This window comes from Stenella coeruleoalba, assembly GCF_951394435.1.
Source record: "Stenella coeruleoalba genome assembly, chromosome: 3".
Classification (NCBI taxonomy): Eukaryota; Metazoa; Chordata; class Mammalia; order Artiodactyla; family Delphinidae; genus Stenella; species Stenella coeruleoalba.
The window spans coordinates 58,529,047-58,556,233 of record NC_137148.1 but is presented as its reverse complement, the minus strand read 5'-3'; the positions used below and the strand labels follow the sequence as shown (position 1 = coordinate 58,556,233).

General features: G+C 36.2%; 1 protein-coding gene and 1 long non-coding RNA gene across 4 annotated transcripts in view; one reads left to right on the top strand and one right to left on the bottom strand.

Moving 5' to 3' along the window:
- The window catches only part of GFM2 (GTP dependent ribosome recycling factor mitochondrial 2), a 46,481-nt gene that overhangs the window by 6,627 nt on the left and 12,667 nt on the right, over positions 1-27,187 (top strand). Inside the window, exons 3-17 of one of the 3 annotated variants that reach the window (XM_079916433.1) lie at positions 1,049-1,133; positions 3,146-3,203; positions 3,658-3,755; positions 7,853-7,978; positions 8,799-8,887; positions 13,462-13,550; positions 15,074-15,134; positions 15,403-15,582; positions 17,153-17,233; positions 18,545-18,693; positions 20,134-20,274; positions 20,358-20,457; positions 21,169-21,358; positions 23,257-23,333; positions 25,792-25,930. In XM_079916433.1, the coding sequence (XP_079772559.1) occupies positions 1,049-1,133; positions 3,146-3,203; positions 3,658-3,755; positions 7,853-7,978; positions 8,799-8,887; positions 13,462-13,550; positions 15,074-15,134; positions 15,403-15,582; positions 17,153-17,233; positions 18,545-18,693; positions 20,134-20,274; positions 20,358-20,457; positions 21,169-21,358; positions 23,257-23,333; positions 25,792-25,930 (1,663 nt within the window). Of the gene's footprint in view, positions 1-1,048; positions 1,134-1,285; positions 2,987-3,145; positions 3,204-3,657; positions 3,897-7,852; positions 7,979-8,798; positions 8,888-13,461; positions 13,551-15,073; positions 15,135-15,402; positions 15,583-17,152; positions 17,234-18,544; positions 18,694-20,133; positions 20,275-20,357; positions 20,458-21,168; positions 21,359-23,256; positions 23,334-25,791; positions 25,931-27,187 lie in introns of those variants that run through there. The other 2 variants (XM_079916434.1, XM_079916435.1) reach the window with 2 other exon arrangements.
- Positions 10,646-21,193, bottom strand: LOC307183639. Its single transcript, XR_013827544.1, has 2 exons — positions 21,076-21,193; positions 10,646-10,736 (listed from the first exon to the last, which is right to left on the bottom strand). It is a non-coding gene; the product is annotated as an uncharacterized lncRNA (long non-coding RNA).

Sequence of the window (27,187 nt, the reverse complement as noted above, 5' to 3'; positions counted from 1 at the left end):
CTACTTTAAAATCACCTGTGCAGCATTTTGAGACTATCTGTGTTCCATTTTTGAGGTCGTTAGCAGCCCAAGGAGTTGCACAGTTTTTCTTCAATGTTTTCATTTCTGATGCTTTCAGACTGTACACCCTGTGATAGGTGATGCTGTCTTACCCTGGCCATTATGAAGTAGAAATTTAAATAGTTTGAGTCTCTTCTCTACTCTTAATATACTTGCTTAGAATAATAGTGTTTTATTGCCAGAAACTTGGTAACTAACGTAGAAATAATACAGAAGGCACAGGTATGCATTCTGTGACATCATGAAAGGCAGATTGTGGCAGCCCAAAATCACTACATACACTAACTACAATTCCAAATATATTGACAGCCATTAAATGTGTATTTAGTGGTCCAGGAATAAATCGATGGAGAACATTCAACCTCTATGTGGGAATATTAGGAGAAGATACCTGGGGAGCTTTTAAAAATGCTATAGTTCCTCCAACTTCCCTTCCTTTTTAAAAGCTCTCCAGGTGATTCTAATATGTAGCCGCTGTTATAAATCTAGGTGAAAACACCTAATGGTTTCAGAGTTCATGACTCGCACCAGCTCTTAATAGGCTTAAAGGAGAACCAAGGGGTATCCAGGGTTAGCAACCTTATTTAACCTTTCTGGCTCTCTGGAAACTTTAGGGTCATTCTCAAACGGCAGCTATCAGAATCACCTGGAGGGCTTGTTAAAACATATTGTTGGACGCTATCCCTAGAGTTTCTGATTCTCTTCTCTGGAGTGGGTCCTGAGAATTTGTCTTTCAAATAAGATCCCTGTGATGCTAATGCTGCATGTCTAGGAGAGCCATCATCTAAGGTCAGCTCAAAAGAGCAAGCAGTACTAATTTTAATCCTTATTTTTTATTGTAATGTAATTTTGTGTTGTCACTTTTTAAAAGAATTGGAGTTAATAAATTGAGACTACTATATGGAGATTCAAAGCATAATTATGATGTTAAAACTACAGTAGTGAGTTATGCTAAAATAAAATTAACGTTTCTTTTTCTCCTCGCTAGAATATGTGTTCCTCAAAAATAAGGGCAAGTCTAAAAAGATTAAGGCTACATGTGCTTCTTGGAAGAAATTACAGTTCCCTACCAGGTACAAATGTTAGGTTCTTCTCATTTTACTTAAACTGCTTGCTTGCTTTCTCCCTTTTCTCTCTGTCTCTCTCTCTCTCATTTGCAATCTTCTCCCTTATTAGGGGTCTCCAACCATTTTGAAAACAGTGGCTCCCTTTTACTTCTTGGCTCTTTCCTTGAGATTATTAGGAGTTGGAGTATTCTGATAGATGCTAGGAGGTAGTACCAGTAGACTTATGTTCCTCATCTGCTGTCCATCCTCATGAGCTGAGCAAAGGGAAGGGTCGGCTCAGAGGTTTAGCAGTGAGTCTACTTGTAGAGTGCTCTTGCTGTAAAATGTTGATTTTCCTAGTTCATTTCTGGTTTTTATACAGAAGTATTTTCTGTTAATAGAGGTTTAACAGGATAATTTATTTTGAGGGTTCTTAAGAGTAGTTTGGTTTAATATTTATCTGGGATAGATTAGGTTAGGTAATATGGCTATTAAAAGCCTGAAGGCTGAGGAACTGGCTGCAGTTGCCCCTTGAACACAGATTTGAGCTTCGATATAAGTTCAACCATGTAAGAGTCCACTTATATGCAGAATTTTTTCACTAAATGGGTACTGCAGTACTACATGATCCACGGTTGGTTGAATCTGCCCATGCAGAACTGAGGATACAGAGGAACGATGTGTGCACAGGGCAGGCTGTGAAGTTATACTTGGACTTTTGACTGCACAGTGGTTGGCCCTTCTAACCTTCAGGTTGTTCAAAGGTCATTTGTACTGTAATTCTGAATGTGCTTCTTGTGTTTGAAGTAAGCAAGCATGTGGGAGACTTAGTGAAACTACAGTTGACCCTTGAACAATGAGGGGGTTACAGGTGCTGACCCCTCAAACAGTTGAAAATCACATATAACTGTAGTCAGCCCACCGCATCTGCAGTTCCGTGTGCAGATTCAACCAGCTGCAAATCGTGTGCTGTAGCATGCATGTATTGAAAAAGATCCTTGGATAAGTGGGCCCACACACTTCAAACCTGTGTTGTTCAGGGGTCACCTGTAGCTTCATTCTGTAGCTGTTCTCATTACCATCTTTGTCATGTGAGAATAATGGAGTAAAAATACCAGTTGGCTGTGTGACTTGTTAAAGGCGTGTGAATTTACTGTTCTGCATTATTGGTGTATATCTGGGTTTCTATATTTTGCCCGTACAAATTTATCTATAGCAGTACAGATTATCTTTCAGTCTTCAAACTGCTATCAGGTTTTCAAAATGTAATAGAAGTCATCATAATTTATTATAGAAGTTTGGGAGAACTGGTTTAAATAGCAGGAAGGTATAAATTAAATTTATAAATGTAACTTCATTGTTTCTTTAGTATTAATAGAATAAATGGTAAGCATGGAGTAAGTCATTATGGACTTTTTTTTTTCAGAAATACTGTTAGTTTTTACAAGTTGGCCCTTTACAAGTATTAGATTATTATAGCTTCTATTCAGTGTTACCTCCCAGGCTATCTTTATAGGTATCATGTTCTTGGAATTGCTGAGGGAAGGTAGGTTTCAAGCTGTACAAAAACTCATTATTAGCTGATATGAGTATCACTCTTTGCTCTTCAAGCCTTGACAATGTAGGTTTACAGGACTGTGCTTATTTTTTTTTTTTTTGGTTCAAGATCTACTAGTGTCTGAAGATTATTGTTATGAACATTCTACTTTTGAAATTCTATTTATTATAGAATTCTATTATAGAATTGTAGCAGGTGGCAGAGATTGGGGTAAATCTATATTTTTCTAAGGATATAATCTAGAAATTGATGTTTAAAAACTTTATCTTGTTTTATTGTCATCCACAGGTTTTTTTAGAGATTGCAAGAAAATAAATTTTAGGTAAATGAGTGTTATATTTAGCTTGAATTTTACTTTAATTGGATTTACTTTAATAGTAATTTTACTATTTGCTTAAAATTCTTTTAATTTCTTTCATTTATAAATTAAAGGAAATTTTCTTTAAATTTAACAGTTGAGTTTTAACACTCTTTCCATTAGGTTTAATAGGAAATGATATCAAGTCCCTTCATTCCATCATCAATCCTCCTATTGCTAAGTAAGTACTGTCATTGATATTGTCTTTTCCATAGGCTGCCAGGAAGAGTTACAGGTTTTTCACATAGGCTTTATTCAGCATTTAGTGAATGCTCTAATTTCTGTAACTTCCTGCCCTAGCTAATTAACTATAAATAGATATTGGTATGTATCTTAAAAGCTATTTTCTTGTCTCAGTTCGATGCTAAAAATTTTTAATGTAGCAACAGCACACTTTTCATAGAAATTAATATAAGGTAGTCACAAAATTGTAGTTAGCTCTTTTGTTACTTAGCTGTTTTGTCAGAGTAATGTGATAGTGATATGTTTTCCATTTTTCTAGTTTTTACACCATTATATAAATTGTTGAAATACCAACCAGCTTTGAAATTTGTGCAGCATATTTTGGTTTTACAATTTTAGTAATGTCCACCTTATAATACATGTCTTTTTTTAATTTTTCCCCTTTTAAACAGAATCCGTAATATTGGAATTATGGCTCATATCGATGCAGGAAAAACTACCACCACAGAAAGAATATTGTATTATTCTGGATACACAAGATCACTGGGAGGTTAGAATGGATTCCTCCTCTCACCCTGCCCCCCCCATTAGAAAAAAACATCAATGGAAAATATTTTGATTAAGAAGTCGACCTAGAGACCTTGAGTATGGCATGGAGGCACTGCTGTCTAAACCACAGCATAAAGTTAAGGTAGTTACAGTACTCCAAAGGGTCTTTTTAGGTTCAATTAAACAATCAGACTCACAAGACTATCTTGGGCTATAGTTGGCACTGGTCTACTCAGAAGGCTGTGAGACAGGAAACATAGCTTGCCAGCAATAGATGTTTCTTTCTATAGAAGTTCTTATAGCAGTCCACATAGCTGTGTGGGAACTGTCTTCTTTGGCCACCCAAAAGCGATAGCTTAGTTGCAAGGTAACAAGATTCACAGGAGCCACCCTAGCTTAGAAGACTCATGCCCCGTAGGAACGAGCATCTCTTGTTACAGCTCCGTGGGTCATCTTCCTGGTTTCCCACAAGGGGCATGCCATACCCCACTCAGGGAAGCCTAAAGCTATGTATCTTCAGCAGGTATTTATAATTCATTATTTATTCTTCCCAGGTCAGATGTAGTTTACCAATTGGAAATTATTTTTTCCATAAGTGTGTTGCCTAGCAATGCAGTTGGCATACTTGTTTTCTGGGCTCTAGGAGAAGAGAGCCAGAAAGTTAACCAGAGGTCAAATTCCCATGCAGAACAAGAAAGGATTTCATTAATCCTTAACCCCCAGTAGTAGTATAATTTACCTAAGTTTTGAATTTACTTTTTTATTATAGTATGTCAAAAAGTGTGGTTCTTTTTTTTAAAAATTTTATTTATTTGGTTGTGCTGGGTCTTAGTTGCGGTAGACGAGCTCCTTAGTTGAAGCTTGAGGGCTCCTTAGTTGCGGCTCACCGGCTCCTTTAGTTGTGGCATGCAAACTCTTAGTTGCAGCATGCATGTGGGATCTAGTTCCCTGACCAGGGTTTGAACCCGGGCCCCCTGCATTGGGAGCATGGAGTCTTAACCACTGCACCACCAGGGAAGTCCCAAAATTGTGGTTCTTGACCAGGCATGCACATTTAATGCCCATGTATCTTTTAAAGATTTTGTTTTGTTTTGTTTTGTTTTTAAATAACAGTGCCCTAGCTCCACTCTGAAAATTAAGATTCAACATGTCTGGGTATGGCCTGGATGTCTGTATTTTTGCATCACGTATTTTGAAACTTGTATTTGATTCACACACACTTATGATTGTTATATTTCTCTGATGAATCAACCCTTTTATCATTATGAAGTGCCTTTCTTTATCTCTGGTGAAACAGTTTGTTTTGAAATGTGACATGGAGGTCATCAGGTCCAGAATACCAGAAGTGGAAATTAATGTCTTTTTCAAACGCTCCACAGTGATTTTGAAATGTGCTCTATTGAGACCTATTTCTCTAGACCCTTGGAATTGGCTGAGACTTAATGTTTATAGAGGAGAAAACCATTCACGATTAGAATCTTCATGATGATAGGTTCCTAAATGTATAAGCACATGAATTTCTCATAGAATTTATTGCTGTGTAAATGGGGAAATAACAGACAGCAAAACACTGAACATTGTTAGGCTTCCTCTTTTGTATCACGAGTCTGATTAGAATCCTTCCCTCATATTCCCTGAGTGTATCCTTTTTATTTTTTTATTTTATTTTTATTTTTTTTTATTTTTATTTTTTGAGGTACGCGGGCCTCTCACTGTTGTGGCCTCTCCCGCTGCAGAGCACAGGCTCCGGACGCGCAGGCCCAGCGGCCATGGCTCACGGGCCCAGCCCCTCCGCGGCATGTGGGATCTTCCCGGACTGGGGCACGAACCCGCGTCCCCTGCATCGGCAGGCGGACTGTCAACCACTGTACCACCAGGGAAGCCCCCCGAGTGTATCCTTGAGTCGAGGGTCCAGATGAGGTGGACGCAGGCAATTTTCAAGTAAACAGTTATTTTTTAATTGTGGTAAAAAAACACATAACATAAAATTTACCATTTTAACCATTTCTAAGTGTACAGTTCAATAGTGTTGAGTATATTCTCATTGTTTGCAACTATTCTACAGAACTTTTTCATCTTGCAAAGCCCAAACTATATGCCCATCGAACAACAACTCCCCATTGCCCCCTCTGCCCAGCCCCTGGAAACCACCCTTATACTTTCTTTTTGTATGAATCTGACTACTCTAGGAATATATATATATATATATATATATATATTAGATACATATATATGCGCACATGTACACACACACACACACATAAACTAGATATGTTTTGAAGTTCTTTTCTGGTTCAGGCCAGAGGCCTAGAAACTATCCAAATTGTGGCAGAATTTGTTGATCCAAGGTTGATTTTATTAGCCATATGTGTCATCATAAAGAAATAATAGGAGGACTTATATTAGAAGTCTGTGCACCACAACAAAGAGTAGCCCCCGCTCACCGCAACTAGAGAAAGCCCACGCGCAGCTACGAAGACCCAACACAGCCAATAAATAAATAAATAATTTATATTTTTAAAAAATAATAGGAAATAAAGATCTTTATCTTTGTGCAAATTTTTATTTTTTGAGTGTCTTAGAAACTTACTGCCTTATTTAGAACCTCTGGTTAGTTATTTGGTCTTTGTCTTCTTTTTTTTTTTTTTTTTTTTTTTGGTGGTACGTGGGCCTCTCACTGTTGTGGCCTCTCCCGTTGCGGAGCGCAGGCTCAGTGGCCATGGCTCACAGGCCCAGCCCCTCCGCGGCATGTGGGGTCTTCCCGGACCGGGGCACGAACCCGTGTCCCCTGCATCAGCAGGCGGACCCTCAACCACTGCGCCACCAGTGAAGCCCTGGTCTTTGTCTTCTTAATGATGTTTGTTTTCTCGGTTAGTTATATTGTGAATAACTGGCAATACTGCTACAATTCTTTAACACTGATATTTGGAGTTGCTAACAGATACATTTTTCTTGCTGTTTTCCCCTCTGTTGGTGCATTTGTGTGTGTATGTATATTTATACACACGTATACACACACAAAAATGATATGGAGTAACTAGCTAGCATTTTAGAGGTTTAATGCTGACATAAGCAGTGGTAGTATAAGGCCATGATAACTTGAATTTTGATTGGTAAAGATCAGCTCTTTGTCATTTCTTTTACTGAATAAGAGTAAGAGTAAAATGCATAATCCAAGAATTTTACTGCAGAGTAATTTTTTTTTTTTTTTTGCGGTACACGGGCCTCTCACTGTGTGGCCTCTCCCGTTGCGGAGCACAGGCTCCGGAAACACAGGCTCAGCGGCCATGGCTCACGGGCCCAGCCGCTCCGTGGCATGTGGGATCTTCCCAGACCGGGGCATGAACCCGTGTCCCCTGCATCGGCAGGCGGACTCTCAACCACTGCGCCACCAGGGAAGCCCTGCAGAGTAATTTGAGTGACCTTTTTGGTAGTCAGGATAAATTTTATCCATGACTTTATACTACAGAAGACTTTATGTTTGTATAAATAAATCCTAAAAGGAGAGTTAAGTAATGAGAAAGGTTTGTAAGGGATGATTTAACTTTGGAGGAATTTTGTCTCTACCTTATTCCATGTAGCTACCATTTACTGAGCTAGGTACTCTATATATATAGTCTCATTTCATTCTTATAACAGTCCAGCAAGGTTGGCTTTATTAGCCATATTTTAAAAACTAGGTTAAGTAACTTGCTCAAGATTGTAGAGAAGTGATAAAGTTGGGATTTAAATTTGGTCTGTCTGCTCTTAGGGCATTACTCTGCCTCCTGTCAAGGGATCAGGTGTGAGGAACGTCAGATAAGGACGGGATAATGAAAGTTGAACTAGAAAAAAAATGGAAGAAGTATATGGTTCAGTAAAATTAAAATATTAGAAGATTTTAATCTTAGTTATTACAGAAAGATTATTTTTATGGAAAAATTACTCATCTGCTGAAAAATCTTTTTCTAGAATGACGATTTATTTAGAGAATGATTAAGGACTCTAAATATTAAACCAAATATTTATGAACAGTTTTTCTGAAACTATGTCAGGTAGATATCAAAGACCTATAAAATATACTTTTAAGCCTAACTATGTCATTTTTTTCCTGGTTAGATGTTGATGATGGAGACACGGTGACAGATTTCATGGCTCAAGAGCGAGAACGAGGCATAACTATTCAGTCAGCTGCTGTTACATTCGATTGGAAGGGGTATAGAATCAATCTAATTGATACACCAGGTATAGTGCTGTTTCAGCAATGCAGAGGTGCTGCATTATTTTGAGGCTTTTCTGTTTGTGTATGTGTGGGGTTTTTTTAATTGTGGTAAAAAAATATATATATATATCATAAAATTTACTGTCTTAACCATTTTTAAGTGTACAGTTCAGTAGTGTTAAGTATGTTCGCATTATTGTGAAATAGATCTCCAGAACTTTTTCATTTTGTTGAACTGAAACTCTATACCCATAAAATGACTTTTCTTCTTTGTCCTCTCCCCTGAATCCTGATAACCACCATTCTACTTTGTAGATCTATGAGATTGACTTCTTTAGATACCTCTTATAAGTAGAATCGTACTCTATTTGTCCTTTTGTGACTGCCTTATTTCACTTAGCAAAATTTTTCAGGATTCATCCATGTTGTAGCCTGTGACAGGATTTCCTTCCTTTTTAAGGTTGCATAGTATTCCATTGCCCATAAGTAACACATTTTGTATATATACAAAATTTTATACACACACACACACACACACACACACACACACACACACACACACACACACACACACACACACACACACACACACACACACACACACACACACACACACACACACACACACACCCCCATTCATCCATTGATGGGTATTTGGGTTGCTTCTGCCTCTTGGCTATTGTGAATAGTGCTGTTCTGAACATGGGGGCGTAAATATCTCTTTGAGATTATCCTTTCAATTATTCTGGGTATGTACCCAAACTGGGATTGCTGGATCACGTGGTGGTGGTGGTGGTGATGGTTTAAAGATTTGAGGTGTTACATTTCTCATCCTTTTCTTAGGTCATGTGGACTTTACCTTGGAAGTTGAGCGCTGCCTAAGAGTGTTAGATGGTGCAGTGGCTGTGTTTGATGCCTCTGCTGGTGTAGAGGTAAAAAATATTGTCAAAGTAAAGTGAAGATAGAACAGCATGATTTTTTAAAAAAGTAGAATGCATCAGATTGATTTAACTATAACCCTTTATTTGGTAAGCTCATATAAATCCAATTATGGTTAAAGGAATTTGGAATTGAATATTGAGATATGATCTATATATGATCTCATATAATATACTTCATAGTAAAAGGGAAAGTAAAGTTTGCTTTTCTGTAGGAAATATGAAAGTTTTGAGAACTGTGAAGAGGCTGAGATTCTTACTTTAAAGCTAACAAGTTCGTCTGCCATAGTTTTATGGATTCTGGCAGAAGACACAAGATTTCTGAGTCAGGGATGAAGGACTTTATTAATCTCCAAAATAGCAATATCCAGAGTATCAGCATTTCCTTGTGTTGGTTCCTCAAGCCCTAATTCCCATAGGGTGACAAAGGGAAGTCAGGTGACAGCTGCAGTGGAACCCTGTGCTTAGAGAATGCAAGTATTTTATGATGGGCAGTAAAAGTGCCTGCTCTTTGCTCTGAAGGAATACATTATCTTCCAGGGTTGTAAGCCAACCTACCTTTTGCTCTGAAGGGAAATACAATATCTTTCTAAACTGTTTGCTATACAAACATTTTTGAAAAGATAGTCCAGAATAAAGGCAGTCAGTCATTGCCTCTCCTGACAAAACATGCAGAAATGTGAGCGACCCATGAAGGATTTTCTCCCAAAACTTAATATATAACTCCGTGAATAAATCCTGAAAGTGGGTTTATAATAAAATTGTTGCTACTGGGGTCAGTTATGCTCTCTTTAGCTGGTACTCCATTTGTTTTATAATCTCAAGATTGGCTTTATCTTGAATATAGAATCCACATTAGTTCTTCTAATCTTAAAATTACTAAAAGCGATACCTTAATTAAGGGATCAAAATCAATATCCCCCAAAATGGGACAGATTGACACCATGGGCCTCCTGATATGATGCACTAAGAAGGATACAACATTACCTATGTTGTATTCCTGGCAAAAATGTTTGGCCCAAATCATGAGAAAACAAACAAATCTAAATTGAAAGACATTCTGCAAAACAACTGGCCAAGACTTTTCAGAAATTCAAAAAAAAAATGTTTTAACATAAGGAAAATGAACAATTGGGGTTGGGGGGAAGCTGTGGAATTGTTCTAGATTAAAGGATTCTAAAGAGACAAGAAAGCTAAACGTAATATATCCTTTTTGGCTGAATCCTGGATCAAAAAGAAAAAGTTACAAAGCACATCACTGGGAAAATCAGAAATTTGAATATGTAATATATATATATTAAAGTATTGTGTCAACTTAAATTTTCCTGAATGTGGTCTTTGAAATTGATTATGTAGGAAAATGTCCTTATTCTTAGGAAATGCATGCTGAAGTATTTAGGATTAAAGTCTCATGGTGTCTACAACTTGCTCTCATGGTTCAGCTCCCATCCACCCACACATACACACATGGTGTTAGTTTGGGTACTTTGATCAGTAGATGCCAAGATGGGATTAGATGTATAGGAGATTCATCGGGGGGGAAGTACCTGCGAAGAATAAGGGAGAAAAGAGGGAAGTAGGAGAGGGCGTTCAGACCACAGGGCAGGCTGACACCTTTGAAGGAGAGGGGGAAGGATGCGGGATTAGGCAGGAAGAGTCTCAGGCCATAGTACAGTTCCAAAAGCGTTTGGCTTCGCTCATGGGGAGTCCTCAAGCTAATGTTACCTGTTAGAGGAACCCATGTCTTGTGGGAATGGGCCTCCATTTGTCCTTCTGCTGAGCTCAGTCATTAGCTGGAAACAGCCCCCAAGAAGGTGCGCCTTGAGAATACATGGTGGTAGATCTAGAAGGGTAACAGTTGGAACCATCAGTTAATCATGCTCTTTATAGTAGTTCCAAGTGGCACATTTTCCCAGCCACCAGACACATAATGTTTTATAGAGAGAGAAAAAAGGCAAGTGTAACATGTTAATATTTGGTGAATCTAGGTGAAGACTAAGTGGATACTTATTGTACTAGTTCGAGGGGAAATAATACAGTTATTGAGGACCCCTGACAGACAGTGATATTTGCTTGATATAAAGCCTGACACTGATGTCTGAGGTTGATTATACACCTATTATTTCTATTTCTTAGAGTCATTTCATTTCCTAATGGTTGCATCCTTCCTGTCATTATAACTTCTTTACATAAATTCGACACTTAATCATTCAGATTGCATTATTTACAAGATTGAAATATGCTGTAATAGGAAGTTTCTGAATTTGTGATACAGGAGGCTACTGTTTGCTAAAACAGTAGATGGACTTTTAGCTGGCAGGTGGGGTGATGGGAATTGTTGTTTTATTTTTTAATATGTTTAGTTCTTGGGAAATTTATAGTATATATCCCCCCACCCCCACATAAAAATTAGTTTGGAGTGGATCATAGTGTTAAGCTAAATCCATATACCTTCTAGAGGGAAAATAAAGTATTATCTTAACAACTTTGGCATGGGTGGAGGGAGTGGTAGGTAACAATTTCTTGGAGAAGACACAAGAAGCATAAAACAAAAACAAGTTGATTAATTGGACCTCTTCAAAATTATGTGCATGAAACTTAAAAAAAAAGGCAGTCCTTAGACTGTGAGAAAATTTATAATGTTAGATAAAATATTATATGAATGTTAAACTTCCAGAGTGCAATAATAGTCGATTATGTAGAGAATATTATTGTCGTAGGGAGTATGTGCTGAAATTTTCACAGTACATGTGTATGACCAAAGACTTGTATCCAGAATATATGAAGAACTGCATATCAATAATAAAAACTAACAACCCAATTAAAAAAAAAGACAAAGGACTTGAATGGGTACTTTACCAAAGAAGACATGTGAATGACCAGTGAGCACATGAAAAGATGCTCAGTCTCATTGGTCATTAGGGAAATGCAAATTAAAATTACGAAGAGACCATTTCATACCCACAAGAATGGCTACAATTAAAAACAATGATAGCAAATCGTGGTTGAGGATGTGGAGTAACTGGAACTCTTATACATTGTTGGTGGACTGTAAAATATTATAACCATTTTGGAAGACTATTTGGCAGTTTCTTTTAAAGGTAAATATACACTTGTCCTATAACCCAGCAGTTCTACTCCTCCATCTTTATCCAAGGGAATGAAAACATTTGTTCACCAAAGATTTGTTCAGAATGTTTATAGCAGCTAAATTCATAATATTCCCAAATTAGAAACAACACAAGTGCACATCCACATGTGGATAGAAAAACTGGTACATTTATACAAAGGAATTTAGCAGTAAAACTGAACCAGTATGCCCAACAACATGAATGAATGTCAGAAACATTATGTTGGGTGAAAGAAGCTATGCTATTTATATGAGGTTCAATAATAGGCAGAATGAATCTATGGTGGCAGAAATCAGAACAGGTTGCTATGGGGAGAGGGACATAAAAATCTCTAATGTTCTATATGTTCTTTCTCTTTATTGGGGTAATAGTTATACAAGTATATGCATTTATTAAAATTCATTGAAGTATAAACTGAAAATCTGTATTGACCCTCGAACAACATGGGTTTAAACTTCATGGGTTCACTTATATGTGGATTTTTTCCTCTAAATATGGGCTTCAGAACTATATAATCCGTGGTTGGTTGAATCCGCAGTTGCGGAATAGCACATAGGAAGGGCCAACTGTAAAGTTGTAAGTGGTTTTTGACTTTGCAGAGGTTGGTGCCCCTAATCCCTATATTGTTCAAGGGTCAACTGTATTTTATTGTATATCAATTTTACCTAATAAAACAAATGACAAACTGGCTTCTGTTTTAACAGTGTCAGCACATTAGGCTTTTAATGCTCTGCTTCAGGGCTATTAGACTGTACTAGGCAAACTGTTTATATTTAACATGTACAGAAAGTGGAATTAAAAGAAGCCAAATATTAAAAATTACTTGTTTAACAATAACCAGAAAGCTAAATAGAAAAGCATATGAGAATTGTAACTTAGAAATACAGGTGTTGGCTTCCTTTCCCCTCCTTAAATCCTTTTCAGTTTATATGAACGTTCAAACATTCACAGTAAAAATACACGATTTTTATCATACTAGCATTTTATAGTACATTCCTATTCTTTTTACATCACAACTGTCTGAATTAATTAAGGCAAAAGTCCATATTTCACAGATCAGAAAACTGATGAGTTCAGTATTGTGTGACATTACTAAGTAAGGTGAAGCCAAACAAAAAGTAGGTCTTGTAATTCTTGGTTAAGTCCTCTTTCTGTGACTCCCAGTACTTCCCAGTTGTTAATTCCCTTTGTGTTGCAACCTAGTTCACCCAAAGTATTCTCAGTTTGAAGCATAATCTTCAGTCATGCTTGATCATTTTAACTGTTTTAACCTGATAGCATAAGAGTGGGTCCAGAGGTATGTGTGCAATGGCGCTAATTCTGTGCTAGAATAGGACCCTGTTCTATGTTATAATAGAGTCTTAGGTATGCTTATTCCATGTGTAGTAACATAGTTATTTTTGTCAAATATGGGCTTTTTCCTTATCTTTGCTCTAGGCACAAACTCTTACAGTATGGAGGCAAGCTGATAAACACAAGATACCTCGAATCTGTTTTTTAAACAAGATGGACAAAATTGGAGCAAGGTATTTAACGTGTGTTTCTTTGGCTTATCAAAGTAAGAATATGATTTGAGCTTTTAATGCACTATAACTTAAATTTATAAACAGCTGTTCCCTATAAGGTATAAATATTCCATAGAATCCCAATTCAATCCCATTTAAAAAAATTTCGGAGCAGTTGATTCATAGGTAAAGTAACAATGTGGGATTAATAGAGAGCTGATAGATGATGAATCATTCTGATTCTAATGTAGAGAGGCTTTATCCTGATTTCTAGGCTCCTGACAGAGTGATGTCTTGCTGAATCCATTGCTTCTATTTAGAGCTGTATGGTGGAGTCCGTGTATTGCTGAATGTTACGGTGCTCACTGTCATTGCTAATGGGGGAGGGAAGAGAATTGTTTCTTGTAGTTGCTTCAGAGAATGATGTTCTTCCTTGTCCCCGATTTTCTTTAGCTAATGGGTAAAATGCTCTCAATGAAAGGAAACTAGGAGAGGAGAATGTAGATGTTTTGAGACCTGCATATAGGGCAAAAGAGTTAATGCTGAGATGTAGTGGTAATACTGCAGACTTACAGAGTGGTAATCCAAAATGGATACGTTGTTCTGAGAACAGAATCCAGACAATCAAGAACGATGAAGGATTTGGAGAAAATGTGAAAGAGCAAGAATTAAGCATCAAAGGATACTGGGGAAATGTGAAAGGGAGAGATCCTGATCTGTGGTATGAGAGCGGCAATAAAAAAACATAAACCGTGTCTCTCCTGATATCACACAGTATGCTTTGTATTTCTGTAACTCTCTACAGTAATTCTAAAGCTGCTGGTTTAGAGGACTTTTGTCTTGATTAGTAAAAGCACAGCAACCTTCAAAATGTGCTAGGCTTAAGTTCTGACCCTTTTCTGTTTGGAGTTCCTTGAGGTTGAGGGAAATACTGCCTATACTGACTGACAGCACCTGTGATGATGGGGAGGGAGATGACTGGATACTAGGCTGCTTCTTAAAGAATTGGGACCAGAATGATCTGCATGTGTGTATGAATCAGCCCACGTGCCAAAGATGTGTCATGTGTTCCATAGGTAGCCAACCCTAGTGTTAGCACAGAAGTGAACAGCATAGCATATGATACGAACAATGCCTAAGATAAAAGTGTAGAAAGATTAGGCTGGCTCTTGGAAGAAAGTGGGTAGTCGTGTGATAACAAATACAGTTGTTAGAAGAAAGAATCTTTGACTTGTAATCACAAATCTTGCATTTGAATCTTAACTCCAGTTTATTATGTGTGACCTTGATCAAGTCACTTAACCTCAAACTTTAGTTAAATGAAGCTCACAATAATGATACCCTAAATACCTGTGTGGCAGAATTATGGTAGATACTCAGTCACTATTATCTGAAGTTAATGTTAAAAGATTAGACAAGATGTTGTCCTGTGGAAAACCGTTAAATGGTAAACGTTAGGAACAATTGAGGGTTATAATTTTAGAGTACATTCTTAAATCCTGTTTTAAGTATCTTAACATTTTAAATGATTTTACTTTCTACAGTTTTAACTATGCAGTTGAAAGCATCAGAGAGAAGTTGAAGGCAAAGCCTTTGCTTTTACAGGTTGGTTGATTAATATTTGGTTTATTCATATGAAGAGGTCCTTCTCAGTTTCCTCATCAACGTATTTTATTGTGGCATATTATATACATTTTTGAAGCTTTCGCAAATCCTTTTGGAAGAAGTTAGGATATAAATAAGTATAGATTATGGCAATAATGATAAGAGACATTTGGGGGGGAGTGGGGAGAGATAAATTCTATCACCAGTGCAATTCTAATTGAGTTCTAATGATCATTTAATAAAATGTTAATCTCACTCTGACTTATAGTTACCAATTGGTGAAGGCAAAACTTTCAAAGGAGTGGTGGATGTAGTAAGTAAAGAAAAACTTCTTTGGAATCCCAATTCAGATGATGGAAAAGACTTTGAGAGAAAACCCCTCTTGGAAATGAGTGATCCTGAATTGCTGAAGGAGATAACGGAAGCAAGGAATGCCTTAATTGAACAAGTAAAATAAATACTTTGAGCTTAAAATTGCATAAATATTTAGAAACTTTAAAAAATATTTATTGTGAAATTTCATCTAAAATTACATATGGAATATGTAAAGTATAATACAGTGCACACCAGTGTAATCACCACCCAGCTTAAGAGATAGAATATCAGCAATACTCTTGAATCTCCCTGTGCTACTCCCTGCTCTTCTCTCTCCCTTCCACTAATCATCTACCCCACCATCACCACTATCTTGACTGCAGTGTTTATCTTTCATTTGCTTTACTTCATAGTTTACAGATACATGAAGTATTTAGAGTCCTCAACTTTATAGAGACAGGAAGTAGAATGGTAGTTACCAGGAGCTGTGGGGAGGGGAGAATGAGGAAGAGTTGTTTCATGGGTATAGTTTTAGTTTTGTGACATGAAAAAGTTCTAGAGATTAGTTTTACAACAGTGTGGAATAATATACTTACTACTTCCTAACTATTCACTTAGAAATGGTTAAGGTGGTACTTTTATGTTTGTTATATTTTATCAAAGTTAAAAAAATTTTTTTGAATTAAAGAATAAGATTAGTGTGGACTAGAATCAACTTCCTGTGTTCTAAAGGTGAACAGCGATGAAAACAATGGTTATTATATACTTACTATATATTCTGGAAGCATAATTGGAATTGGTTATTTAAACTTCCCAGTATCACCATAGGATAAGTACTAGTATTATCTCCATGAGTAACCAAGACAAAGAGAGGTGATGTAACTTGACTAAAGTTTTTTTGAACAAGTTTGTAAGTAGTGGAGCCATTTCCAGACAGTTTGATTCCAGAAGCTATGCTTAATCATCATATTTGCTGCTTTTTGGAAAGATGGTTGGGTACATTTCTACTATAGTTAGCTGTTAAAAATGTGTTTTTCTCACCAAGGTTGAATGTTTTGCTCCCTTTTACTATTATAAACTTTTGAAACTCTTTTGTTAATTTTATTGTCAGTTGAATTCTCCTGTCATATAAGCACAGATGATTAGGAAATGAACATGAATTAGATAATTACATTTTTATTATTGAAATTATACCACTACCTCCTCAACTTAAATTTATTCCCTCAGTGAAGGATTATAAACAAGTTCAGTCATTTTACTTTGAACGTCTTGGAGATCTGGTGAACATTCAAAATATTAGAGGATTACCAAATGAAATTTTTTTTTATGAACTAAGACCCCCCCCCCAAATGTATTTAAAAACAGCAATTCATTGTATATATTATCATTGGCTATCAGCTGTGGACTTTTTATTTCTTTTGAGCACTGAGTAGGTAGCACACTTCATTGAGGTGCTCTGTCTGGCTCTGGCTTCCCATGAGTTTAGGAAACTTATGAGAGCGTATCTTCAATTTTCAATCCCGTTTCCTTTGAAAGAAAAACTCTTTATCTCTTTAGAAGATGTGAAGAGTTCCTTGGTCTGGATAAGTTAGATCATGTAGCTGTCTTGAAATATTTGGCTAATGAATATTTATGGTGTATAGACTTAAGATAATAGTTGTGATGGTGAATGCAAGTTACAGAACTAAAGCCTTTCTTTGTAGGTTGCAGATTTGGATGATGAATTTGCTGACTTGGTTTTAGGAGAATTTAGTGAGAATTTTGATTTGCTACCGGCTGAAAAGGTAAATTTTATTCATTTACTTTGACCAAGTTTTACTAATTGGATGTGGTTTGATTACTCTATTGTAGGTGGGTTTTTTTTTCAACTTTGCATATCATTAGAAAATGCAGACTTAAAAATTAGGAGAACACTGTTAAAAATTAGAAGACATTGTTCATTTACTGCAGCCTTTTCCCTTCATTGTGATCATTTCACTAAGTAGTATTAGGGAAATCACAGATAGAATTTTTTTTTTGATCTACTGGTCTTTTGGATACTATAATGGTCATTTTTCTCAGAACATTTTTTCTGAATCTGTTTTAATTGTTAGTGGAAACTTATTCCAGGTCTTCCCTTTTTTTGGTTTTCTTTTGAAATATATTAAACCAGAGAATAGGCCAGTAAAATACTGGTAGTATTTGAATTATGACAGATTTATTCAAGGCGTTTTTTATTTTTTCTGCCAGGAACCTTCCCCCATGAAAAGTTTTTTAAGTGGTAGTGTTTTAAGTGGGCTCCAAGATGAGCCCAGCAAATTCACTTGGTTATTTTTCATGAAAAGAAGTAAAGAAAAACACAAGATCTGTAGATTAATTTTGAGCCATTTGAAGTTAGAGGTGGAAAAAATTATTTCTTTTCTTTTGAATGAAAAGCTGTAAGTTTGAATTTTTTTCTTGTTTAGTATTTGAATGCTTAAATGTGATGTTTATTGTGCCCTATAGTCACATAACATGATTTCTGTTTTCAAAGAGCTTACAATCTAAAATTAACCCACCGTTTCTCTTATCAATAGCTTGCAAGCACACCTAAGCTTTTCTTGGTTTTTGAGGTCTTTTAAAAATGGTTTCTACTTTGATACCTCATTTTCCTTTGGATTTTATTTAATGTGGATTTAATTTATTTGAAGAAATTGTAACTCATTTATATTTCTAATTTCTAACCAGTTCCTCTAGTAGACTATCGAGGTTAAATCACAAGTATATTAATTCACTTATTCAAGAAATATTTTTATGCATCTACTTTATTTTAAGCACTTTTCCAGTTTCTTGTGATTTACAGTATCTTTATGGGACTTACTATAATGCTTATATAGATTTTACATTCTAGTGACTGGGGACACAGATAATAAAGTAATAAATATATATCTAATATACCAGGTAGTGATTAATGTTATTTACAATGAAAAATAAAGAAGAATGAGGCCATAAAGAATGATGGAAGTGTGCTGAGGAGTGATATTTTACGTGGTTGGTTAGGGGAGGCATCTAATTCTGGGATATTTTGGCCGAGACCAGAATACTACACATAAAACATTTATATCTCTGCTTTACAGCTACAAACTGCAGTACACAGAGTAACACTGGCTCAGACAGCAGTGCCTGTGCTTTGTGGAAGTGCCCTGAAAAACAAAGGGGTCCAGCCCTTGTTAGATGCTATTACTATGTACTTGCCTTCACCTGAAGAACGCAACTATGAATTTCTGTAAGTATGCAAGTGCATAGATTAAAATCGTATAGCCTTGAAAAGACAGGTAGACAGATAGGTCATGTTTCACAGAGAGTAGTTGAATCACAGTTTTTGAATAACATTGGTGAAGAATATTATTCTAAATAATATAATATAGAGCCATAGTAATTTTTACTTGAAAGGGATATTTGTCATCATCTCTTGTAACCTGCTGTGTTTACAGATGGAGCTAAATAAGAATTTATGGCTTTTTTGCTGTGTAAAAGTATAAATGTTGACTCTGCCATCTTAGTTAAAAAAAAAAAAGTAGTATACTGGGGATGTTTGATAAATATTCTATAGATACATTTATATTTATTCTGGATTTCAAGATTTTTCGTAATATTTTGTAACTGTAAGGAAAGGTCCATTGTTTTCTTCCTCTTGTCACTAACAGCTTTGTCCTTCGTAGTAAACCCTCTAAAATCTCAGTGAGTTTTGTGCCAAATGGCAAACAGAGGTGAACTTTGATCCTATTAACTAGGACCTGAGTCACTTTCCATATCTCTCAAGTGGAGAGGCATTATGGTGATGTGAGATGAGCATAGACTGTGTACTGCCTGGATTTAAATCTCAGGTCTTCCAAGTTGCTTTAACCTCTCATCTATAAGATGCAGAGAATAGGACTTATCTCATAGGATTGTTACAAGAATCAAATGAGCTAATATTGATAAAGCACATAAAACAGTGCCTAGTATATGATCAACTCTCTATATAAGGATTTGTTAAATAAAATTAAAATTTGGAGGAAACAGGAATAAGATTAGAGAAATTCAATAATAGAAGTGTCTAACCTACTTTGAATCATGAACTCCTTTGAAACTGATGAAAATATGGAGAAATATTTCCATATTTCCTCAGAAAAATGAACCTATGTGCAAAGTTTGGCAATTTGAGAGGGATTCAAACTTTCTGAAACCTAGTAATGAACTCCAAATTAAGGACATCATTCTGTAAGTGTTCGCTGTGTAAACAAGTTCAAGTTTATAGTGTAGATTTATATGGCTATGCAGCTGAAGAAGAGTGGGAGGAGAGAGTGAAAGCAATAATTGGAAAGTACCTATTTGTTTACCCTGTATGGGGTTTTAAGAAGTGGTGTGATGTTCCTAGGTATATTTTTTGAGGAGGGAAATCTAGGCAAGAATTATTTGCTAATAGAGGTAATATTTGGAAGAGAATCCATTGTTTTTGGTTTTGAGGAATTAATGGTAAGATCTCCAATGAATAATTTAGTCCGGTGGAGGAAGAGAGGTACATAATACATTATTTAATTGGCCTTGGTAGCTAAACTAGAAGATATGAGGTATCTTTTGAGGACATCAAGGTTAGGTTTATGCAGTGATTCTGATCTGATCTGTATAGATATATAGGAAGTGTATTTTAAAGTGGCTTTTCTGGAACTTCTTAATTTTATAGGCAGTGGTATAAGGGTGACTTATGTGCCCTGGCATTTAAAGTTCTCCATGACAAGCAACGAGGCCCACTGGTATTTTTGCGCATTTACTCAGGCATGATAAAACGCCAATTGGCCATCCATAATATTAATGGAAACTGCACGTAAGTAGAAGCCTAGGTTATTTTCTAAAACTTCACTCATTTCTTTAAATATACTTTTACTAATATAAATCATGGTTTTACAGGGAGAGAATAAGTCGTCTGCTTTTGCCATTTGCTGACCAGCATGTAGAAATCCCTTCACTGACTGCTGGTAACATTGCTTTGACTGTTGGGCTTAAACACGTAAGTGACCAAATCTTTTCTCTAGGAAATAACAGATTAAATGTTTAATTAAAAGTAGGTATTTTGTAATAGCAGAAGCCCATAGACAATCCAAAAGCTATCAGTAGTGGAATAATGAATATTGTAGTGTATTCATCAACATGGTTGAATCTCAAACATTTAATAGAAAGAAAAGTAAATTACAGAATGGATTGTATTCATATAAAGTTCAAATCCAAGTAAAATACACACACTATGGATATATACTTATGTTTTAAGTTTATGTAAAATAATGTTATTTTTATTGTTTTTTTCCTATCTTGATTATTGCAGACAATTAAATCTAACTTTATGACTGATCAGGTTAAAAAGTGAAGATATTTTGCCAATGAAGGCTCTGTAAGGGCAAGGATTTTTGTCTCTTTCGTTCTTTTGTCTCTTGTTCAAAGATGAATTTGTTTTACCAAATGAGTTTTAAATGTATTTTTTGTGTGTATGAATGTTTTATTGTTAGAACTTATTACAGCAATATTTTGGACAGAATTCTTCTACAACTTAAATTAGCTTTACCAATGCAGAGTTATAATGAGCTTAATGAATTTGTCTCTCTTTTAAGTTCTGATGAAGAGGAAGTGCTACCTTAACATTTTTCTTTGGTTTACGTGGTCCTTGGTGGAAGCTGAGTGCTTGCCAATAGCCTGTTTTGTCCCAAGGCATCTTCTTTGCTTGCAGACTGCCACTGGTGACACCATTGTCTCATCCAAGTCCAGTGCTTTAGCTGCATGTCGTCGAGCAGAAAGGGAGGGAGAAAAGAAGCATAGACAAAACGATGAAGCAGAGAGGCTTTTGTTGGCTGGGGTGGAGATTCCAGAACCTGTTTTCTTCTGTACCATAGAACCTCCATCAGTGGCTAAGCAGCCAGGTATAAATAATCTTGGTGCATCAATTAATTAGTGCTCTGATAATTTAGATAAAATAGTTACATTTTAACCTCAAAAGGTTTCTTATGTCACTGAGTTCAATTTTATGAGCATTTATTGGTAAGTATTTCTTATGATTGGTCTAGTTTTTTAATTTGTTTTGATTTTTACAAACTCTTTTCATTTTTTTTTCTTTCAGCTTTGCCATTTTTCTCTTACCATATTTTTCCTTATTCTGTTCTTGTGGTGCTATCTATGGGATTCTAAGTAATTGACCTCAGGACTGCCCTTCCAGTGTATTAGATTAGATGGTAACCAATTCATAACCGATTCAGTTTCCGATCACCATTTATAAAAATCAACTTTCCCTTGTTTTCTGGCTTAACTTTTAGAACTCAGTGAAGATATTTATATAGTATGTTTAATGTCATTTGACCTTTTTGAGTGATAAATAGTTTGTTCTTTAGCATATTGGCTCAGAATACTTCAGTGGCTTCTCATTACTTATAGCAGAAACCCAAACTCCTTAGTATAGTATATAGTAAAGCTCATGATTCCAGCTATAACATTTCTTGTTAGATTTGCTTACATAGAGCATAAAACCCCCAAATAGCAGTTGCTTTAATGACCAAAGTTCACTTCTTTCTCTTGTAAAATATGCCTTGAATTGGTATCCCAGGGGTTCAAGGATGACTCCACACGTCATCAGGCACCCAAGCTCCAGTCTTTCCATCCCGCTTCTTAAAATTTCCTTATAGCTACATTTAAAGAAAGTTAAAATGGCAAAATTAATTTAGTAATGTATTTTACTTAACTCAGTATATCAAAATATTATTTCAACATAATATAAAAATTATTGAGCTACTTTACTTTCTTTTTTCTTTTCCATGTGAAGTCTTTGAAACCTGGTATGAATTTTACACTTACAGCTAACGTTAATTCAGACTAGTAATATCTTGTACAGATGGGTTGTGGCTACCATTTGGACAGTGCAGGTCTAAAGAGGGAGCATGTGCATATCAGTTAATTGATTGTATCAAAGTATCTACCTTAGATGGCATATTTAATGCAAATAACATACAGGTGACCCTTGAACAAGAGGAGGGTTGGGGCCCCAGCCCTCCACACAGTTGAAAATCCCAGTATAACTTACAGTCAGCCCTCCCTATACTTAGGTCCTCCGATTCTGCATCCACGTATAAGCAGACCCACATCAGACCCATGTTGTGCAAGGGTCAGCTGTATTCTTACTTCCTCCTTGGTGTGATAATTCATCATAGAGTGATCACATTAGTATCTCTTTATTCATGATGTAATTTAGCTTCCTTTTGCCAGTTTATTATTGTATGTGTTTCTAAAGTCTTTTTTGCTTTTTTTGTCAGTTCCTTAACCTTTGCAGAACATAATCAGATGATGTTATTGTCCCATTTAAACCCTTCAGTGGCTTCCCAGTGCACATCCAAACTCTTCACCATGGCCTTCAATACCTTACATGGTGTGCTCCCTGTCACACATCTCCCGCCTCATCTGATGCTACTCTTCCTTTTGTCCACCAATATCCAGCTACACTAGCCTTCTTGTTTCTCCAGTAGAAGCCGTTCCTTGCACAGCCATTTCCTCTATCTGGAATTCTTTTTCTTCAGGATTTTACTTGCGATGTCATTCTTTTTGGTTTGTGTCTTTATCTAAATCATCCTGGACAGGTCTTCCCAGGTCTCTCAATCTCAAGTAACCTCCCATCACTATCTCATCACCTTGTTTTATTCTCTACAGAACATTTCTGGCTGTTTGAAATTTTCTTTTTCAAAATTTGCTTGTTCATCTATTTTCCCACTAGAATGTATAGTACCTTATCAAAAAAAATGAAACATAAAGATAACAGTTATTGTTTATCCTCTAGATTTGGATCATGCATTGAAATGCCTTCAGCGTGAAGATCCCAGTTTGAAAGTGAAGCTAGATCCTGACTCTGGACAAGTATGCATATTATTATTTAATCCCCAGAATCTTTCAATGAAAACATCTGTGTGTGTGAGAGAGAGTGTTTAAGTGCATATATCCAAAACATTGATTGGTCTGTGCCCCTAAAAGAGAAAGCCTTTTTTGGTTCTCATAATATAAATTTCTGATTATATTTTGACTGTCAAGCTAAATTCTCCTAATTCCTCGGTATGATTATACCTTACTTATATAAACTACTTCCCAACATTTCTACCTTCCAGAAGACAGCCTTTTGTGAAATTTTGAAATAAAGTTCAACCCCAAGACAAAACCTTAAGGCTCTTATGCTAAAACTTATAGAAGCAGCTTTCTAAAGGGAGGATGCATAGGTATACTTTTTTTTTTTTTTTTTTTTGCGGTACGCGGGCCTCTCACCGCTGCGGCCTCTCCCGCTGCGGAGCACAGGCTCCAGACGCGCAGGCCCAGCAGCCATGGCTCACGGGCCCAGCCACTCCGCAGCACGCTGGATCCTCCCGAACAGGGGCTCGAACCCGCGTCCCCCGCATCGGCAGGCGGACTCCCAACCACTGCGCCACCGGGGAAGCCCTAGGTATACTTTTAATGATGATAATACACCTAAAATGGGTGAGAAGTGATAGATTACAGCCTAACAATGTGGGAGGAAATAGAGACCTAAAGTAGGTACAGGACTGTGCTGTATATTATATAATACAGTAGAAGAACACATATTCATTCTGCATCTTCTTTTTAGGGGGGCAGGGTAGAGTTTATATAAAATTCTAGAAAAATTTCCTTAAAAAATTATAAATTTGCCTTTAAAAAGGATAAACTGATTTAGTTAATCTGAAAAATATGGAGTACTTTATTTTCCCAAATGCCAGCTAAATGAGGTAGCAATTTAGTTTAATTGATTCTGAAGGCTACAACAGCAATTAAAACAGAAACTTTTTATATAAAAAATGCCAATACATATTTTTTTTTAAATAGCAAATAACATTCAAGTGTACAAAGTAAAGAATTAAAGTCTCCCTTTCAGTCTCTCTATCCTTTTCTACATAGGTAATCACTGTGAAAACTTGGTGAATAGCCTTTCACACTTTTCCAAACATCCATTTTTCTGCTGTGCAATGTTATAAAACACAGTATTTATGTTTCCAAATATATATGTACAGATATATAACAAGTCATTCTACTTGTATTATTCTACAACTGGCTTTTTTCCAAATAATTACTTCTTTAACTTTATATTAAAGTATAGCCCTCATACACCAAAAAGTTTTTTGTTGTTGTTCCTTACAATTATAGTTTTATTATAGTGAGAGGAAACAAATCAGAACCAGCCAAAGGAAGAGACACCTAGGGCAGTCTGAGAGGTTCTAAATGCAAGGCTTTTCTTCATCCTCCTGGCATAGAGTATTGTCAGTCAGGGAAGCTCACCCAGGCCTTCCATGCCCAGAGTTTTTATTAGGGCATAATCACATACTGTCTATGTGGTTGACATTTAATCTCTAGTGCCTCCTGTAGGTTTGGGCTACTACCTTTACTCTCTAGGTTGTAAATGGGTACAGCTATTCCAAAGCCACATCATAAATCACATTGTTAGACTATCTAGTGGACAAAGGCCCCAGACAAGCAAAGACATTTCTATCAGGCAGCATCTTGGCCTAGAGATAACTTCCCAGTAGCTGAAGGCAGGGGCCAGATCTCTCTTTAGGGTAAAGTTAATGCCTTACTACACAGATGGTATATGAATAAAATAGGGCAAATGTGGATTCCTTGCACTATATTCTCTCATACACAAAGACCTTCTTCAGGAATAACCATTGTTGCTTTCTGAAAACAAAAACATGTTTTGATTGGTTTTGATGCAAATTTGTTCTAACAAGGACCCAAAATAACATTGGTTCAAAGAAGATAAAAGTCAGTTTCTCTGTCACGTAAAGTTCCAAGCTACTTTGGAAGTTTCAACTGCCCACAAAACTGTAAGGTGCCCAGGATGGTTGGAAATAGCCATGTGGTTGGCAGTGTTTGAGGGAGGGATTATTCCCCCCATTCACAAGATGTTGCCCTCATTCACATTTCAAGACGGTTGTCTATATCTTCATTAAGAGAAGGGCTTTATTTACCCTTAAAGACATAACCCAGAAGTTACCAACATCATTTATGCTTATATTTCACTGGCCAGAACTTACCTTTGTGGTTGGGAAGTGTGGTTCTCGTTAGATACCACTTACCCAGCTGATAATTCAGCTATCAAAGAATAAGAGATTGGCCTAGTGATTCACTTTTAATTGATTTATTATTTCAATCAGAAAAGTTAAAAGCAGTGTTTTGATGTAGGAGCCAAAAAAAATTACGGAAGAAATTCATTTTGTAAGTAATGAAAAATAAAATATATTGATATACCTTTATTAGTATTTTGTGATAAACTTAATTTTTTCCTTGATCTTTGTTTTCTTCCTCTTTTAACCAGACTATCCTTTGTGGCATGGGGGAGTTACATATTGAGATAATTCATGACCGAATCAAGAGGGAATATGGACTGGAAACCTATCTAGGGCCCCTCCAGGTGGCATACCGAGAGACCATCCTAAATTCAGTTCGTGCCACAGGTAAAAAATACATTTCGAATTCATAGCATTTAGAATTCACTGGTTCTGTTGCTCTCTTTTTCTCCAGGACCTGTTTTCTGAATCTCTCAGTTTAGTTGCATAAGGCAGGGTTTATAGTCACTAGTGTCTTCCATCAGTGGGGACAGGTTTTATGTGTGTGTTTTCTTGTTTTTTAGCATTTGTTTGTTTTAGACACAGCTCTATTTCATTACAACTCATTTATTACATATATTGGCTGAGCCACTCATCAAGCAGGTGTGCAGTGGGATCAGCCATTGAAGTAGACAGCTCATCCCAGTCCTCACTACCAGAAGGAGTATAACAATTTGAAGTTGGTGTGTCAGTTTTACTCCATAAAGTGAATGGAAATGTTGGGTGGGGAAGGTAGAATTAGATGAAGGTAGTCAAACTTCCAGTTATAAGATAAGTAAGTACTAGTGATATGATATATGACATGATAAAGATGATTAATACTGCTGTACGTTATAAATGGAAGTTAAGAGAGTAAATCCTAAGAGTTATCACAAAGAAAAAATTTTTTTTCTATTTCTTTAATGTTGTGTCTAGATGAGATGATGGATGTTCACTAAACTTTCTGTGGTAATCGTTTCATGATCTGTGTAACTTAAATCATGTTGTATACCTTAAACTCCGGCAGTGCTGTATGTCAATTATATCTCAAAAAATAAGACATAAAATTTTAAAATTTAAAAAGAAAAAAACCAAAAATAGAGTGGAAAATAATTTCCACTATTTAATAAGTATGGTAATCCTGTGCTGATGGTATTCTTAAGAAAGTGTACTTTTTATATTTCTGTCCCAAAATGTAAGAATTCATGATTTTTCTACATATGATAATTTCAATTTGGTTCCCTTAAACAAAAGAACCTGACAATCATTCCTACCCGCCCCCCACCAAGGAGAAAACATGGGCAGGTTTGTGAAAAAATATAGAAAAGATATGTTTCGGATAACTAGGAACTTTTAAGCAACTCAGCGATTTGTAAAAAGGCCAGGTGGTTATTTTTCATTGAAACTTGAAAAATTAAACAAGCAGGATATAGGGGCAAATGACACGATGATTTCTCTTTCTGGACTTTATATTTGGAAAAACCAAAAATTCTGGGAAAATATAAATAACATCTTTTAATTAATGTCTGAGATGGTTAGAATGTAATGGAAATTTCTAGAGGCCAAAAAGGAAACTGGAGCAGGAATCTTGGAAAATAAGCCAGCACCTAAGCCACTAGCTATCTT